General features: G+C 52.8%; 1 protein-coding gene across 1 annotated transcript; it reads left to right on the top strand.

Annotated features, from left to right (window-relative positions):
• The first annotated feature begins 330 nt into the window (after positions 1–330).
• On the top strand, positions 331–4,597 carry LOC116751809 (C-type lectin domain family 4 member G-like). Its single transcript, XM_032628143.1, has 9 exons — positions 331–437; positions 780–881; positions 1,187–1,240; positions 1,432–1,494; positions 1,632–1,736; positions 3,130–3,219; positions 3,438–3,586; positions 3,700–3,815; positions 4,101–4,597. The coding sequence occupies exons 1-9, from the start codon at positions 383–385 to the stop codon at positions 4,237–4,239; spliced, it is 873 nt and encodes a 290-aa protein (XP_032484034.1). The 5' UTR covers positions 331–382; the 3' UTR covers positions 4,240–4,597.
• The last annotated feature ends 13,986 nt before the right edge of the window (positions 4,598–18,583 follow it).

Below are 18,583 nucleotides of genomic sequence, written 5' to 3'. Positions count from 1 at the left end.
CCCAGCAGAGCCTGGAACTTGTTGCTGGAGCACATACCTGGTGATGGTCGGGGCTGGGGATGGGCGCCCAAGAGGCTGGGACTACACACACACACACACACACACACACACACACACACACACACTTCACTCCCCCCATTCCTTCTACCCTCCCTCAACCCCCCTCAGCTCCCCACTTCCCCTCCCCGCCCCACCCTTACTGCAGCCCAGCCCAGCCCAGCCAAGCCCAGCCCAGAAAGGGCCCATCGCTGTGATTCGTCAGTGGTTCTCTGCACCAGGAATTGAGACACAGGAGACGGGAAGGAAGGAAGAGGGTGGGTGGGGCGGGGAGAGGGATGAGGCTACTTTTATATCTACTCCCAGAGCCGGATGTCTGTTCACCATGGACATGGCCGGGTACAGCAGGTGGGACGGCAGGCTGGAGGAGGTCCCCGGAGGTATGAGCAATGGGGCTGCCTCACAGGTCCCCTGGGGTCCCTCTCTGACCAGGGGTTTGGGGTTTGATGGGAGAATGGAGAGGACCAGCCCAGAGAGGGCCTAAGTAGTGACTGCAGGAGAGACACCACAGGCCCTAGAGCCAGCTGGACCTGGATTAAAATTTCAACTCCGCCACTTAGGGGCTGTGTGACCACAGGCAAGTTACCGTACCTCTCTGAATCTCAGTTTCCTGAGAGGAACCCAAGCATCCAGGGCTCAGTCCTCAGGACCCAGGGATCCAGGGTGGTCCTGGTACCGGAGGAACTCAGGAGGAACTCAGGAGTCCATCTGTGTTATCCCAGGGCACTGGGGACGCTGGGGACAGAGACCCCTCCTCCTGGCCCTGGCTCTCTTGGTGGTCACAATCCTGTGGGCCCTCGTTCTGAGCGTCCTGTTTTCCAAGGGTGAGTGACTGGATGACGGGGGAGGTCGTGTCCAGCCCCCCTGGGGACATAGACCTTTTCTCCGTCCCTGAGCACACCAGCCAGGTCTCAGGCCCTTGCCTGGGTCTGAGTGTGAACGCGTCAGAACAGAGTTTGTGTGCACGCACGTGTGTGCATATGTGCCTGTGAATGTGTTTGTCCTCCGTCGGTGTGTGTGCACATCACGTGCGCTGCACGCCTGTCCACCCACTCTGCGTGTCCGGTGATCAGGGTCCCTGCACCCCTCGGGCCGCGGGAAGAGTTCCCGAGTCCCCCTCTCTCTGCAGCCTCCACAGAGCGCGGGGCGCTGCTTGGCCAACAGGATCTACTGAGGACAAACTGTACGTGCAGAACAGGGGCTCTTGGGTCCCCAAAGTTCGGGGGCGGAAGGGTCTTGGACCCTGGCATCGGGGTAGTGGGTGGGTCGGTGGGGACCTCACAGTCTGCTAGGCTGGCCCTGGAGTTGGGCAGGGTCCTGTGAGTCCCCGAGGGTAACCTGGAGTGTGTGGGGCGGACGGGGGGATCGTTCCAGCCTCGAAGCAGACGGCGGTGCTGGGTGTCCTGAAGGAGGAGGTCCGAGCCTGCAATAGCTGCTGTGAGACTGGTGGACCGAGGGTGCGGGGCTTGTGGCCGGGATTGGAGGGGGCGAGTGGGAGCGGGCCTCTGGCGTGTAGCGGGGGGCGGCAGGCTGGTCTCAGATGTCCCGCCCCCATCCTCGCCCCGCCTTCCCAGGCCTGGGGACTCAGGCGCAGCTGCAGACCGTGCACACCAAGCTTAGAGAGGCACAGTCGAAGCTGATTGAGCAGGAGAGCGCCCTGAAAGAACTGAGCGAGCACGGTGAGGGCAGGACATTGCCATGATCCCTGACCCCTCACCCCGGCTGTTACCCTACCCTTGATTCACCTCCGGACCCCTCTGTGACCCCCACCTGTCCTGTGATCCTGACCATTGACCCCAGTCGTGTCCTCCATCCTGACCCTGACCTCTGGACTCTGACCTTGACTGCAACTCCTAACCCCAACTGCAACTGGACCCTACCCAGCTATAACAGTCCTTGACCCTGATGTCATTGTTGTTGTTTTTTTAACATCTCTATTGGAGTATAATTGCTTTACAATGGTGTGTTAGTTTCTGCTTTATAACAAAGTGAATCAGCTATACATACACATGTGTTCCCATATCTCTTCCCTCTTGCGTCTCCCTCCCTCCCACCCTCCCTATCCCACCCCTCTAGGTGGTCACAAAGCATCTAGCTGATCTCCCTGTGCCATGCGGCTGCTTCCCACTAGCTATCTATTTTACGTTTGGTAGTGTATATATGTCCATGCCACTCTCTCACTTTGTCCCAGCTTACCCTTCCCCCTCCCCATATCCTCAAGTCCATTCTCTAGTAGGTCTGTGTCTTTATTCCCGTCTTACCCCTAGGTTCTTCATGACCTTTTTTTTTTTTTTCTTAAATTCCATATATATGTGTTAGCATACGGTATTTATTTTTCTCTTTCTGACTTACTTCACTCTGTATGACAGACTCTAGGTCCATCCACCTCACTACAAAGAACTCAATTTCGTTTCTTTTATGGCTGAGTAATATTCCATTGTATATATGTGCCACATCTTCTTTATCCATTCATCCGATGATGGACACTTAGGTTGTTTCCATGTCCTGGCTATTGTAAATAGAACTGCAGTGAACATTGTGGTAAATGACTCTTTTTGAATTCTGGTTTTCTCAGGGTATATGCCCAGTAGTGGGATTGCTGGGTCGTATGGTCGTTCTATTTGTAGTTTTTTAAGGAACCTCCATACTGTTCTCCATAGTGGCTGTATCAATTCACATTCCCACCAGCAGTGCAAGAGTGTTCCCTTTTCTCCACACCCTCTCCAGCATTTATTGTTTCTAGATTTTTTGATGATGGCCATTCTGACTGGTGTGAGATTATATCTCATTGTAGTTTTGATTTGCATTTCTCTAATGATTAATGATATTGAGCATTCTTTCATGTGTTTGTTGGCAACCTGTATATCTTTGGAGAAATGTCTATTTAGGTCTTCTTCCCATTTTTGGATGGGTTGTTTGCTCAATAACAAAAACAAACAACCCAATCCAAAAATGGGTGATGTCATTCTTGACCTTGGCAATGACTACGGAAGTGGATGCTGACCTTAACTAATCATGACCCTATTACTGATGCTGAGCCTAGCTATAATCTGGACTCCTTTTACCTCGCAGTGACCCAGAGCTTGGCTGAAGCCGGTAGGGACCGTGAGAACATCCGCACTGAGCTCTTCCGGGCGCTGGAAGGAGTCCGGCTCGGAAACAGTGAGCACGATCCGGAGGGGTGAAGGGGAGAGGAGAGGACAAGTGGATCCCGCCCTTGGGCCCCAGGGTTCCCTGATCCGCCTGGCCCCCCCCTTTGACCTTGGCCTGGTCTCAGTGGCACCGACCCTGAGCCCAGTGGTCCAACACTCCCCTCCCCAATCCTCACCATCTGCTCCATTTGGGAGCAAATCACCTCTTTGATCCTCGCCACCCCGCAGGCTCCTGCGAGGAGTGCCCCAAGTCGTGGCTGCCATTCCAGGGCTCCTGTTACCTTTTCTCCACCCAACGGGCCACGTGGGTGGAGGCGCAGCGCCACTGCGAGGGCGCCAGAGCGCACCTGGTGATTGTCGGGGGCCTGGATGAGCAGGTGCGCAGCTCTGGCTTTGGGGGGCGGGGGGCGGGGAGAAGGAGTTTACCTGAGGGGGCATGGTTGGGGGCGGGGCCGGCCGGACGCGTGGCTCAGTCTCCCCTCTTGCCCAGGGCTTCCTAAGTCGGAACACTGGTGGCCGCGGTTACTGGCTGGGCCTGAGGGCCGTGCGCAGGGCACGCAGGATCCAGGGCTACCAGTGGGTGGACGGAGTCCCGCTCAGCTTCAGGTGAAGGAAGGGACTTGGGGAGGCTGACAGTTCGGATCCTAGGAGAAGCGCTTCGGCCAGATCTCAGGGCCTCCTTAGGGATGGGCGGGCTACACCCCAGGAAGTGACTAGGGTTAAATTCTGGGGTTAGAAAGTTAGATCCCAGGTGCGTGTGCTCAGGTTAGACCCTCAGGATGTCTAGGTTAGCCCCAAGCAATAAACAGGCTAGACCCCGGAAAGGAAGGCTGGACCCCATGGCCATCCTCAGCCTAGCCTCCCAGCAGCACCTCCGCTAAACCACTGCAGCCACTGGAATCAGGGGGAGCCCAATGACTCGCTGGGGCGCGAGGACTGCATCATGATTCTCCGCACGGGGATGTGGAACGACGCACCGTGCGACAACAAGGACGACAGCTGGATCTGTGAGAAGAGGCTCAGCTGCTGACCTCCCACAGTGCCCCAGAGTCACGCCCACTGGCACTTGTCCAATCGCCTGAGCCGCTCACCGTCCTGGCTCCGCCCACCTCCATTAATTTCCCACCCCACCCACAGCGTAGGCCAGTGAGACCTCCGCTTCAGCCTCACTGCAACCCCTCACCCGTGGACCTCACCTAGTCCCCACCCGCCCCAAAATCTGAGCTCCCCAGCCCTGTGATCTGACCCTATCGCCCTCCCTAACCAAGGTCAAGGATGGAGCTGTTTGATTTACTTTATTTTACCATGCAGATGGAAGGCCTCAAACAAGGGATTTTGAGAGTTTTCTTTGCAGCCCGAGGGAGCATCAATAAATGAGAAATGAATCTCGGCTCCTGGCTCTGGTTAGCTGTTCTAAGCTTTATCTCAGAGACTCTGATGTCACCCATGTGAGTGACCCTGACCTCAGGGGCCTAGGATACCCCCCAAACCCAGTGGGTAACCTGCATTGGGCCAGGGGCTGTAGGGCACTGGGGACACAGGAATGAGTCTGACCCCCATCCCTACCCCTGGGACCATGTGACCAGTGACTAGGCTGAGGAATACATGATGCGTTTGAAGGAGCCACCTGTGTCCCCAGGGAGAGGAACTCTGCTGAGATGTTGCCGTGCTGGCCCTGTTCCTTGAGGAGACTGTCACCCTATTGTGGAGACGACGGGCAGCCTGACACAAGGCCCTGAGACAGGTGGGAGAGGGGCTGCCCGGATCTGATGAGCATGTCCCTTTCGTCTCGGGCACCCAGGTTCTGTGGGATGTTCAGGAAATACATCCAGAGAAGACGGACCTTCCAAGAGCAATGGGATTTCCGCACATGGAGCTGGGAAGGGAGGGCTTTGCAGGTAGAGAGTGTTGGAAACTGTAAGCTATGGCTGAACCCATTTGGGGGGTGTGGGGTGCACACAGCCTAGCTTTATCAACTGGAGACTTTTGATCTGAATTTACCCTGCACTCCCAAAGCTTCCTGCTCCTGTCTTGGGGACCTGGGGGCTCTCCCAGCATTTCCAGTGGAGACGGATCCAACTGTCCAACTGAGGGAAGTGACAGGCTAGCAGCTTTTAGTTCTGTGCAGAGCTGAGTCCGGAACCAAAGCTGCTCAGAGCCCCCAAGCTGCCCAGCCCCGAGAGCATCCACTGAGCAGGAACAGGAGGGAACAGCATCCCAACTCCCTGGCCAGGCAGAATCTTCCAGTGCTGTAACCAGGAAACCCCCAACCCTTCTCTGAATCCTCTAAGCTGCAGCCCAGGGGACTTCCCTGGCAGTCTAGTGGTTAAGACTTCACACTTCCACTGCAGGAGGTGCAGGCTCGATATCTGGTGGGGGGACAGAGATCCTACATGCCGAGTGGTGTGGCCATAAATAAATAAATAAACTCCAACCCAGAGCAAGGCATTGACCTTTCCCAGGAGCCATCTGACTTATGGACAGATAAAATACCTAGTAGACTGTTGACCAGACTGATGGATTTCCAGACAGTCAGCTTGGAAGAGTGTATGAGTTTCCTACTGCTGCTGTAACAAATGCCTGCCAACTTGGTGGCTTGAAACAATATACATCTATTCTACAGTTGTGGAGGTCAGAAGTCCAAAATTAGTTTCATTGGGACTTTCCTGGCGGTCCAGTGTTTAAGACTCCATGCTTCCACTGCAGGGGCATGGGTTCAATCCCTGGTCGGGGAACTAAGATCCCGAATGCTGTGCAGTGCGGCCAAAAAGAGGAAATAAAAAAAATTAGTTTCGTTGGACTGAAATCAAGGTCACGAGGATCAGGCTCCCCCAAGAAACTCCATGTCACCCAGCAATTCCACTTCTGGGTAGATATCCAAAAGAACTGAAAGCAGGGTCTTGAAAAGATATTTGCATACCCATGTTCATAGCAGCATTATTCATAATAGCCAACAGGGAGAAGCAACCCAAGTGTCCATCAATGGATGAGTGGGTAAACCAAACATACTCATCCATATAATGGAATACTATTCAGCCTTAAAAAGGAAGGAAATTCTGACACATATTACAGCGTTATGCTGTGTGAAATAAGGACAAATACTGTTGTTTAATGGGTACAGAGTTTCAGCGTTGCAAGACGAAACAATTCTGGAGATCTGTTGCAGAACGATGTGAATATACTTAACACTCCTGAACTGTCCACTTAAAAATGGTTAAGATGGTACATTTTATGTTACGTTTATTTTACAACAGTTGAAAAAAAATTTTATTTTAAATGCACTCATTTCAAGCTTACAATTTAACAAGTTTTGAGCAATATATACAGATGTGTAGGCACCACGGCACTGCAGAGCTAGAACATTTCCATCACCTCCTAAAATTCCTTCTTGTCCCTTCCCAATCAATCCTCCCCTCCTCCCCTCCCCCAGGCCACCACTGACCTGCTTTCCATCACTATTGATGAGATTTGTCTTTTCTCAAATGCCATATACACTGAATCGTACAGTGTGTAGTGCTCTGTGCCTGGATTCTTTCTCTGGGCATATAGTGTTTTTGAGATGCACCCACGCTGTTGTCGTTTGTTTCTTTTCATTGCTGGATCATCTCCCATTGATCGGCTGGACCACCCTCTGTGTATCCAGTCACCTGTTGACAGATGTTTGTGTTGTTTGAATGTGAGGGTATGAATCAAGCTACCGTGAATGATCTCATACAGAACTTTTTATGGATTTAAGTTTTCACTTCTCTTGGGTAAACACCTGGGAGTGGGTCGGATAGTAGGTAAGTGATTCAGTTTATAAGAAAATGCCAAACAGTTTTCCAAAGTGGTTGCACCCTTTTTGCATCCCCAATACTCAGCCATGTCTCCAGGCTCTGCTTGCTCCTGCTTTGACCCAAGGGAGGCTTTAGCAGTTCTAGAACCAGGTGGCGGTGCTTATCTAGAGAAGAGCAGGGGGGGTGGAAATGAGGCTGGAAATTGAAGCTGATATTGTGGGAAAGCACGGGTTTACATGTGCCTGATAACACGTGTTTTCACGGGAAGATGAGACAGGGCAGGGGGCTGGGAAGCAGGAGGTTGGGGAGGGGTCTCTGCCGTTTGGAACTACAGCCCCCTGAACAGAGACAGATAGAAGGGTTGTTGACTGCACCCCAAAGAGGGGCCTTCTGGGGGTGACAACAGTGGTGCTTCAGCAGACCGAGGAGGAGGCTGGCCAGAGAGAAGCTGGAGAGGGGAGAGCTGATGGGAGAGCAAGTCTCCGTGAACAAGGAGCAATTTCATTCATTCATTCAATGCCATCATTTTCTCACCCAGAAACATTTCTTGTGCACTTACTGTATGCCAGGCACTGGGGTTCCAATGGAGAACAAGAGGTAAAAATACCTCGTTTTTTTACCTTAGACTGAGTGGAAGCAACCACCCACAAAATCGTGTAGACGCTATGAGCCCATTTATAGATGCTATGAGCCCATTTATATGAAGTTCTAGAATAGGCAGAACTACTCAAGCTTGGAAACTTGTGGGCACAATGGATCCCCGGGAGCAGAGGCAGAGACTTCCTGGGAAGGGCCATGAAAGAACTTTCTGGAATGATGGAAACATTCTGTACCTTGATAGAAGTTTGGATTACACAGGTGAATGCATTTGTCAAAGCTCCAAGAAAACACTGTTGGAATTTGTGTATTTCATTCTAAGTTATTTTACTCAAAAGGGAAAAAAGTTAGGAGAGCAGCCAGTGAACATTGACCTCTAGTTCACGGTCTGTGGGTTGGAGCATTTGGGGGGGGATTTAGTATTGATATTTAGGGGGCTGGAGTGAGCTAATGTCTGCACCTTACTTTGAAATGCATGAAAAATAAAATGGATTGAGGGGTGGATGGATGAACAGATTTGTAATCAAGCAAATATAGACAGTGTTGATTGTAGAATCTAGCTAGGGATGGATTTTCATTCTAAAACTCAACTTTTCTGTATGCTTGAACATTGTCATAATGAAATGTTGGGGTTCAGGTTGTGGTTGCTGCCTTCTTGGGGCTCACAGTCTGGCAGGTGATGAAGAGGAGGTGATGAGGAGAAATAGAAGGTGGTGTGCCCACGTGGTGAAATTGGAAGTGGAACATTGTGGAAAAGCAATCCCCCCGCTCCCTACACTTCTATCCTAAAGAGTGAGGTGGGGGAGGGAAAGCAGGGTCTGTCTTGGAGAGGCCAAAGGGGTTTGCGCTGGGAAGCAGGGGGTTGGGGGCAGAAGAGACCCCTTCCGGCCACCCTCTTATCCTTTCCCAGTAGGTGTTCCCACCAACAGCCCCCTGAGTGACCACATGACCCCACTGTCTGGGGCTGAGTCAGCAAATCAAAGATGACCTTGGAGCCCAGCCAGGGTTTCTTGGATGGAACGGCCCTATCTGTCACCCCGTTTTCCAAGGAAGTGAACTTGGGACAGAGTAGCTTGTCGTTTCCAACCTCCCGCATCCCTCCCCCCCAATTCCAGGAACCACCCCCCCCCCCGGGATCTTGGGGCATCTTACTGGGTTGGCTGAGGTATCTGGGGAAGCCCCTAGAGTAGGACAGAACACACACTCCTCCTGTCCCCTTGGCAGCCCCTTTGCCATCCACCTCACCACCCCACCCCCAACTCTTCCCTCTCCTGTGTCCCCACGTCCACTCACAGATGGCTTAAATGGATGGATTTGGCAGATGCAGACAGAAGGACCAGCGTCTAGAACCTGTGCTTGCCACTTACTCGATGGGCGAGCCTAGGCAAGTGACTTTGCCTCCCTGAGCCTCAGTTTTTGCATCTATCAAATGGGAACAATAATAACATCTACCTCCTCAGGTGCTGTGGTCAGCTGAACAATGACCCCCAAAGATGTTTCCGTCCCAATCCCTGGAACCTGTGAATAGGCAACCTGACAGGGTGAAAGGGGTTTTGCAGGTGAGATTAAGTTAAGGATCTGGAGATGGGGAGATGATCGTGGATTACTCAGGTAAGCCCAGTGTTATCCCAAGAGCCCTTATAAGAGAAAGGCAGGAGGATCAGAGTCAGAGAAAGGTTGAAAGATGCTACATTGTCTGCTTTGAAGATGGAGGAAGGGGCCACAGGCCATTGAAAGTGGGGGACCTCTAGAAGCTGGAAAAGCTAAGAAAACATTCTCTCTAGAATGTCCAGGAGGAGGGCAACCCTGTCCACACCTTGATTTTAGCCAGTGAGACCTGTATTGGGCTTCTGACCTCCAGAACTGCAAGATAATACACTTACGTTGTTTAAAGCCAGCCAGTTTGAGGTAATTCCTTACAGCAATCATTAAGAAACTCCTACAGATGTGATGTCTGTAAAGCACCTACTGTGTGCCTAGCCCTGAGCCACGGGCTGGGGACTCGGTGGTGACAACAGGCACTGCCCCTGCCCTTCTGGAACTCATGTTCTAATGGGCGCTGTGCAAGATATAAGCAAACCAGACACCTTCACAGGTGGGGGTCATAGAGACCATTGACAGGGTGACTGAGGGGCTAGGGGCCGCTTTAGCTGGGACCACTTCTCTTGGAGGGCAGAGAACTGGAGGATGAGGAAGGGCCAGCCAAAGGGCTCAAAAATCAGGAAAGTGTGCAGATGTGGCTGGAGCTGAGCAAAGGAACAATGCAGGCAAGGAAGGTGCCAGCCACACAGGGCCCTGCTGGCTGCAGGGAGTTTTCTTCCAAGAGCCTTTGTGCTTTGTGGCGGGGGGCGGGGGAGGGTATTAATAATGGGAGATACGCGACATTGATGTGTTTTGGGAAATAGTGCTAACAGCGCTCCCATTGTTGCAGGCTTCTCTCTATCCTGCGGAAGAGACTTTTTTTTTTAATCATGCGGAAGGACTTATGCACACAACAACCTACGTGAGAGAACTGTGCATATACCCACTTTACAGATGAGGAAACTGAGGCCCACAGGAGAAGGGGGTGGAGCTGGGACTTCGTGACCTTCTCTCACCCACGCAGGTTGTGGGGAGTCACCCAGTCGGGGGAAGCAGTGACCAGGTATATCCAGAAGAGGGCAGCACTCCTACCGTCCTGACCAACCTAGGGAACCAGCCCGCAGAAGAGCCAGATGGAGCAGAAAAACCTCACCATCCTAGACCAAAGTCCTTAAGGTCTCGGGGCCCGGTCCCTGAGGGACTGAGGACCTGGGGTCCTGGATTTCTGGGTTCCTGAGGGTCAAGACTGGGATCTTGGGGAATTCGCTGGCGGCCCAGTGGTTTTAAAAAAAAAAAGACTAGGGTCTTGGCTTCCTGGGTCTCTAAGGGGCTGGGCGCCTGGATTTCTGGGGTCCTGAAAGTCAGGACTGGGGTCCTGAAATCCTGGATCTCCAAAGGGCTAGGGGCCTGGGTCACTGAGTGTGGGGCTTGGGGTCCTGGCTTCTTGGGTCCTTAAGGGTTTGGATTCCTGGGTCTCCAGGAAGCTCAGAGCATGGGTCCCTGATGGTGGAGCCTGGGGTCCAAGATTTCTGTATCTCTAGGGGGCTGGGAGCCATCCTCTAGCCTGGTCCCCACACAATATCCCATCCTCTCAGAGAACCATGGGCAATGTCAGAGAGAAACCCCCGAATCTCCCAGTGCAGTCCTGGAATGCTCTCAGGATTCCCAGGATGGGCTGGCTCAGCCACCCCTGGTCCCTGGGGATGTGCTGGGGCCTGGAGGGGCTGGAGGGAGTGGGCATTGGGCCTGGGAGTCTCTCCAGAAGGAAAGATGTGGACGAGCCAGCCTCTGTGTCCCCCTCATCCTGAGCCCCCCCACCCAAGCCCTCGCCACCCACAACAGCACAAAATAACAAAACCAGCCATGTCAGCCTCCAGGAGGTGATAATGCAGAGCCAGCCGCTTCCCAGCCCACACGTGCCTTTCCTCTTCCTGCTGACCTGCTCTCTGCGTGGATGACGGTTGGGAAGGGGAGTAAGGAGGGGCACATTTGCCTGTGAGCTCAGGGCCCCTCCAGGAAGGGGGCCCAGGTCCTACCTGCGGAGAGGCCCACCTAACACAGATGGACTGTGTAAGGGGAATACAGAGGACTGTGGGGTCTCAGAGGAGGCCTCCAACCCGGCCTCTGCAGTCAGGGAGGCCTCCGTGCAAACTGTCACTGCAGGCCAGCTTGGCACCCCAGGAGTGGCAGCCGCCAGTGCAAAGGCCCTGAGGTGTAAGAGTGTACCAGGGGAGTCTTGTAGGGAGTGGGGGTGGGGGAAGGTGTGGCTGGAGAGGCTGAAGAGCAGCAGGTAAAGCCCTTGAACTCCAGGCAGGGGAGGCATGGAGGGTTAGAAGCGGGGGAAGATGTGGTCCTGTGGCTGATGGAGAGGGGACTGCCACCATTGTCCAGGAGGGAAGATGGTGACCGGGGGTGGGGTCGTGGAAGAGGAGAGACAGGACCAGTCAAAAGATAAGGAATGTGGCTGATGGGGTGGGGAGAAGGCAGGTGGTGGTGGGCAATGCTGTGCTCAGCCCGGGGCAGGGGTCACAGCGGGGCTCACTCTACTTATCACACCAGCCCCCCTCGATTTCCCCCAACAGACCCTGCTGCCCAGGGGATCCCCAGGCGTGTGCAGAAGGGGCAGGTGGCAGCTACACGGGGCCTTGCGGGCTCGTCTTTGCCCTTTGCAAGTACTGTTTCCCCTGCTGGGGATCCCTCCCCCTATCCACGAGCTGGGGGTCTCATTCTCTGCAGGGGGTCCGGCTAAACGTCACCTACTCAGAGAGCCTTCCTGGATCACTATTTAAGTAGTGCCTCTGACACCCCCTCCTCCTATCTCCTTTATGTCTCTGACATCCGTCACCATCTGACATTTGTCTGTCTCCCCAGATAGAACGTCTCAGCTCCAAGGGTAGAGATTTTGTCCAGCTTGTTCATGACATCAAGCCCCAAGGGCCCATCATGGTGTCCAGTGTCTCACTGAATGCATGAATGAATGAATGAGTGAGTGAATGCCAGTGATGAAATAAAAATTCACATTTGTACTGAGCCTGCGCGTCTGGAGCCTGTGCTCCCCAGCAAGAGAGGCCGCCGTAGTGAGAGGCCCGCGCACCGCGATGAAGAGTGGCCCCCGCTTGCCACAACTAGAGAAAGCCCGCGCACAGAAACGAAGACCCAACACAGCCAAAATAAATTAATTAATTTAAAAATAAAGTTTTTGAATGCAGAGAATGTGCTTTAAAAAAAATTCACATTTTAAGGGGAGAAGAGAAAAATTTAAACATAAAATTTTTCCTCTGCCCTTTGGTCTCCTCCCTCGCCCTCTTGTGTGCATGGTTCACCTGCATTATGTGTGAACCAGACCTCCCCAACGGCAGAAATACCTACTCAACCATAAAGATCAATTTTCTCCCTCTGGCGCCAGCCCTGTAACTCCTTAGACGGTGACATTCCTTCCACAATCTGTAAGGGGTCACGACGAGCCACCACTCGCCTTATAGGTGCAGACGTCTTCGGTGAACTTTCCATACAATGCTAATATACCATTTTCCTTAAAGATAGAGATGGATGCAGAACAGACTGGTCAGACAACCTGGGGCGATCCTGGGCAGTACCCAATGGTAGTTCTCAGCTTAAATACTTACTTATGACCTTATTAATGCCACTAGCTATATTACTTGTATTCTGCCTGTTTCACCAGATTATTGTTTCTTGCATTACGAAATGTGTAATCGAGGGACTTCCCTGGTGGCGCAGTGGTTAAGAATCTACCTGCTCATGCAGGGGACACGGTTCAAGCCCTGGTCCGGGAAGATCCCACATGCCGCGGAGCAACTAAGCCCGTGCACCACAACTACTGAGCCTGCGCTCTGGAGCCCACGAGCCACGACTACTGAAGCCCGCGTGCCTAGAGCCCGTGCTCTGCCACAAGAGAAGCCACCGCAATGAGAAGCCCACGCACCGCAGCAAAGAGTAGCCCCCGCTCGCCGCAACTAGAGAAAGCCCATGTGCAGCTATAAAGACCCAACACAGCCAAAAATAAATAAGTAAAATAAAATAAATAAATTTATTAAAAAGAAGACTTTAAAGAAATGTGTAATCGAGCCTCAGGTAGATTTAATCATGATTAGGTGACTTGAAACAGTTGATCAAATATATAGTCTTATAAGATCAGTGATTGTAATAGTGTAACTCTAGCTATGGGAAGAAGCAACAGAGGGAACCATTGCCTGGACCATAACGAGCTAGTAAGAGAGGTAGTCCAGAAGCTTTTGGCTACTGTAACAGTCCACTAATAGCACACTGAGTGGCTGTATCCATGAAATCTTCGCCAGACCTGGGAACGAGCATTCCTAGCACCATGGGACAAATCGGTCACGAAATGCCTCCCAAACTTTGGTCGAAATTAAGACCGAAAGGGAGGGGATTGTAACAGGATGAGGCACTTTGTGCTGTAGGAAAATTGGCAGAACTGGCCCTCGGATAGACAGGGATTTCCAGGAGACAATTTTATGAACTCAGTTTCTTGCATCATCCCATCCTTTAGGAAACCACTAAAACCATTAACTAAGATATCCGTTCCTCGAGAACAGCGGCAACCTTCTACCAAGATGAGTACTCAAATATGAAATATGAAAAAGAATATATATGTATAACTGAGTCACTTTGCTGTGTAGCAGAAATTAACACGACATTGTAAATCAACTATACTTCAGTAAAATTAAAAAAAAAAAAAGATGAGGGACTTCTCTGGTGGTCCAGTGGTTAAGACTCTGTGCTTCTAAATCAGGGGGCGTGGGTTCCATCCCTGGTTGGGGAACTAAGATCCCACATGCCACGTGGTGCGGCCAAATATCAAAAAATAAAAAATTTAAAATTAAAAACATTAATAAAAAGATGACTGCTCGATTGCACGAACCCCCCTTTTCCAAAATCACATCTATACTGGCCTCCCCCTTTACCTCTTCGGAACAGCCCTCAGAGCTCTCTGAGAGACTGTCTCCCGGGTTATAATGCTCAGGCTGGCTCCAATAAAACTTTCCGTTTCTTTCTTAGATTGACTATTGATGAGTTTTTTCGTCGCATGAACGAGCGATGCACAGGAGATGCACGGGGCTGAACACAGAGATGTGGGAAGTAGCAAGGATTGGGGGTGATTGAAGCCGGGCGGTGGTACGGAGGTGGAGGGAGAGGTCCTAAGGGGAAACTGAGGCCTGTGGGGGATGGGGGGTCGGGGGGAGGAGGGCCAAGTCCAGCCCTCCTCCCCTCCTCCAGCAGGAGGGCTGCTGGAGGAGGGCCCTGCTTCTGTCCATCAAGCCCTCTTTGGAAACAGTTCTGCAGAAGACCGGTAGAGGGCATACGTGTGTGTCTGTATGACTGTGTACTTGCGCGTGTGTGTGTGTGTGTTGCATATCTCTGGTGTGTGTCTCTATGTGCGTTCTGTGTGTGTATGTTTCGGTACACTTATATGTGCGTTTGTGTTTATGTGTGCGTGTGATTACGTTGTGTGTATCTGTGTGCACATTGGGTACGTCTATCTTGCATCTGTAGTCCCACTGTGTGTTGTCTCTGTGTTTAAGTTGTGTGTGTGTGCTGTGTGTACCTCTGTGCATTTCTGTGTATTTGTCTGTGTCTGTGTATATCTATGTGTATGCGTTGTGTACGTGTGTGGTTTGGTGGTATTTGTGTGTGTGTTGTGTAGATGCCTCTGGGTTGTGTCTGTGTGCACGCGGGGCATGTGCAGTTTTGCATTGTGTAGGTATCTGTGGTTGGATAGTACTGCTTGTCCGTGTGTCACACAACACACGGTTGTGAATCTTTTTTTTTTTTTTTGCGGTACGCGGGCCTCTCACTGTTGTGGCCTCTCCCGTCGCGGAGCACAGGCTCCGGACGCGCAGGCTCAGCGGCCATGGCTCACGGGCCCAGCCGCTCTGCGGCATGTGGGATCTTCCCAGACCGGGGCACGAACCCGTGTCCCCTGCATCGGCAGGCGGACTCTCAACCACTGCGCCACCAGGGAAGCCCTGTCTGAATCTTTGTATGTGTGTTGTGTGGATGTCTTTGCATGTCGATTTGTGCTTTTGTGGTGTGTGTGTGTGGTGTGTGTGTGTATGTGTGTGTGTTGTGTGGATGTCTTTGCATGTCGATTTGTGCTTTTGTGGTGTGTGTGTGTGTGTGTGTTGTGTGGATGTCTTTGCATGTCGATTTGTGCTTTTGTGGTGTGTGTGTGTGTGTGTGTGTGTTGTGTGGATGTCTTTGCATGTCGATTTGTGCTTTTGTGGTGTGCGTGTGTGTGTGTGTTGTGTGGATGTCTTTGCATGTCGATTTGTGCTTTTGTGGTGTGTGTGTGTGTGTGTGTGTTGTGTGGATGTCTTTGCATGTCGATTTGTGCTTTTGTGGTGTGTGTGTGTGTGTGTGTTGTGTGGATGTCTTTGCATGTCGATTTGTGCTTTTGTGGTGTGTGTGTGTGTGTGTGTTGTGTGGATGTCTTTGCATGTCGATTTGTGCTTTTGTGGTGTGTGTGTGTGTGTGTGTGTGTGTGTGTTCTGTGGGTGTCTAAATTGAGTCTTGGCAGGAACCTAGCATCATGCAAGCCGTCGAGTCCCAGTTAGAACATGTAGGGCCACTGGGCACCACTATGGCCTAGGGCTGGGGCGCCTGAGCCTGCAGAGTTGTCAGAAGCTCGGAAACTCCAGATTCCATCACAGGCCCAGCCTCTATCCAGAACCCCGTCCTGTGGCCTCCCCGCAGCCCAGCAGGACTTGTTCCCAAACTTTCTCCTCCTCGTTTCTGTGTCCTCACCGCCCAGCTGTCCACCCACACTGGTCATTTTCCATAGCATCTTCCAAGCACCCACCCCCACGTCCCTCCCATCATAAAGGCTATCTCATCTCAAACCTACCTGCTTCTCTCCATCCCCATTGCCACTGCCCCAGGCCACCTCCTCTGGCTCCTGGACCAGGTGACAGCCCCCCGCAGTGCCCCCACCCCCCCCACCTGGCCTCCATGAAAGTCCCCCAGGGTCCCCACCCCCCAGGCCTCCTGCCATCTTCGCCCACCCAGTGGCCCCCAGTGACTTCTCTCTGTTGCCCACCTGACAACTTTCTCCCCTGCTAAAAATGTTCCTCGTCTGTCACTCAGCAAAACATGCAGTGGGTTCAGGTCCCCACAATTAGCCCTGATCAAGGTTGAGAGGGACATTTGGGGGCCCAGAATGAACAGCCTCAGGCCACCAGAGTCATTCATTCAGTAGATATGTACTGAGGGCTACCTGTCCTCAAGCTGGGGACACAGCATGACAGATGAGGTAACACGGTGCCTGCTCTCTTGGAGTGCACGGTCCGGGGACATTCCAGCCAGGTCCCTCCCTGCTCCGTGGACAGCCTGGCCTAGTCCTGGTTGGTAGGTGGAACACGCGGGCACAGGTGGACGTCTTCCTGAGAGGCAGAGCATCAAGCCTGGAGTTGGAAAGCAGCCCATCCAGGAGTCTGGCCCAGGGCGTTCCCCCACCGAGAATCCCTGGGCGCAGTGGTTGAGAGTCTGCCTGCCGATGCAGGGGACACGGGTTTGTGCCCCGGTCCGGGAAGATCCCACGTGCCGCGGAGCGGCTGGGCCCGTGAGCCATGGCCGCTGAGCCTGCGCGTCCGGAGCCTGTGCTCCGCAATGGGCGAGGCCACAGCAGTGAGAGGCCCGCGTACCGCAAAGAAACAAAAAAACACACACTTGTTCAGGTCTTGGCCAAGGGCGTGGTGGGGGGAAGCGAAAATGTGAAGAAATTTTCCCCTCCAAAGTCCTGAAGGGCTTTCATTGGGGTGGCGGGAAGTGTGAGGAGTGATCAAGAGGCCAAGGGTGGTGGGCAAAAGGGCAGTTTGCCTGAAATGTAGCTATTTTCCTTTGTCAATCAAGGAACGTGTGTTCAGGTAATGGGATCATGTGTTCAGAGATGAACCGCAAACTATTTTAAGCACCCAGATGACTTTCAAGTGAGCCTGCCTGTTTCCCCTTGAGAACCAGGTCTCTAAGGCCAGGGTTCTCAAAGTGCAGCCCCTGGAGTTAACAGAAGTTCCTAGGAACTTGTTAGAGATGCAAATCCCCGGCTCACCCCAGATCCGCAGCATTGGAAACTCTTGGGGGGTGGAGGGGGGCAGCCGCCCCAGTTTGCCCACAGGAATCCCCTGGGGACCTCGCTAAAATGCAGACTCTTGAGTGGTTAGTCTGGGGTGGGCCTGAGGGTCTGCATTTCCGACAGGCTCCTGGAGGATGCTGACACTGAGGCCCGGGACCACACTTCTGAGTAGCAGGAGTCTAAAAAAAAAAAAAGGGTTGGGGACTTCCTTAGTGGTGCAGTGGTTAAGAATCCGCCTGCCAACACAGGGGACACGGGTTCGAGCCCTGGTCCGCGAAGATCCCACATGCCGCGGAGCAACTAAGCCCGTGCACCACAACTACTGAGCCTGCGTGCCACAACTACTGAAGCCCGTGCACCTAGAACCCATGCTCTGCAACAAGAGAAGCCACCGCAACGAGAAGCCCGCACACCACAACGAAGAGCAGCCCCCGCTCGCCACAACTAGAGAAAGCCCGTGTGCAGCAACGAAGACCCAACGCAGCCAAAAATAAAATAAATAATAAATTAAAAAAAAAAAGGTGTGGAGGGTTGACAAACAACCACCCTCTGTCTGTTTTCTAGACACACAGCTACACCCACTCCTTAACCTACTGCTGTCTACAGCGCAAAGTAGTTGGACAGAGGCTGCTGGGTGCAAACTATTCACCCTCTGGTCCTTTACAGAAAAAGTGTGCCAGCCCCTGGTCTAAAGGAGTCTCCCTTGGCCTGATCCCTCCACTCTGATACCCCCCGCCACCTCCTCAGCCGAGGGATAGCCTCCAACTGCGATTCCGGAAGGTGCCAGCATTCTCCCTACTGCAGCCATACAAGCAGCTCCTTGGGCCTGGTTTATCTTCCCTCTGCCCCCACCCCACCTCCCCATTGTACTATAAACACGCTTGGGGGGGTCTTCCCTGGTGGCCCAGTGGTTAAGACTCCACGCTCCCAACGCAGGGGGCCCGGGTTCGATCCCCGGTCAGGGAACTAGATCCCGCGTGCCTCAACTAAAAGATCCTGCATGTCGCAACCAAGACCCAGTGCAGCCAAGTAAATAAATAAAATATTTTATAAATAAATAAACATGCTTGGGCCTTGGCATCCCTCAGCAGCCTGAGGCAGGGGCCTGGGTCAAGGTGGGTGTTTTTGCTTTGTTTGGCCACGCTGCGGGGCTTGCGGGGTCTTAGTTCCCTGACCAGGGATTGAACCCGCACCCTCGGCAGTTGAAAATGCCAAAGCGCGGAGTCCTAACCACTGCACCGCCAGGGAATTCCCGGGTCAAGGTGTTGAGCGGATCTTTGAGGCCCTCACACAAGACACAAGACACGCTTGGG

This window comes from Phocoena sinus, chromosome 3 (genome assembly GCF_008692025.1).
Source record: "Phocoena sinus isolate mPhoSin1 chromosome 3, mPhoSin1.pri, whole genome shotgun sequence".
NCBI classification, from domain to species: Eukaryota; Metazoa; Chordata; class Mammalia; order Artiodactyla; family Phocoenidae; genus Phocoena; species Phocoena sinus.
Note: the sequence above shows the minus strand (reverse complement) of the source record. Positions and strands in the feature narration are given on the sequence as shown.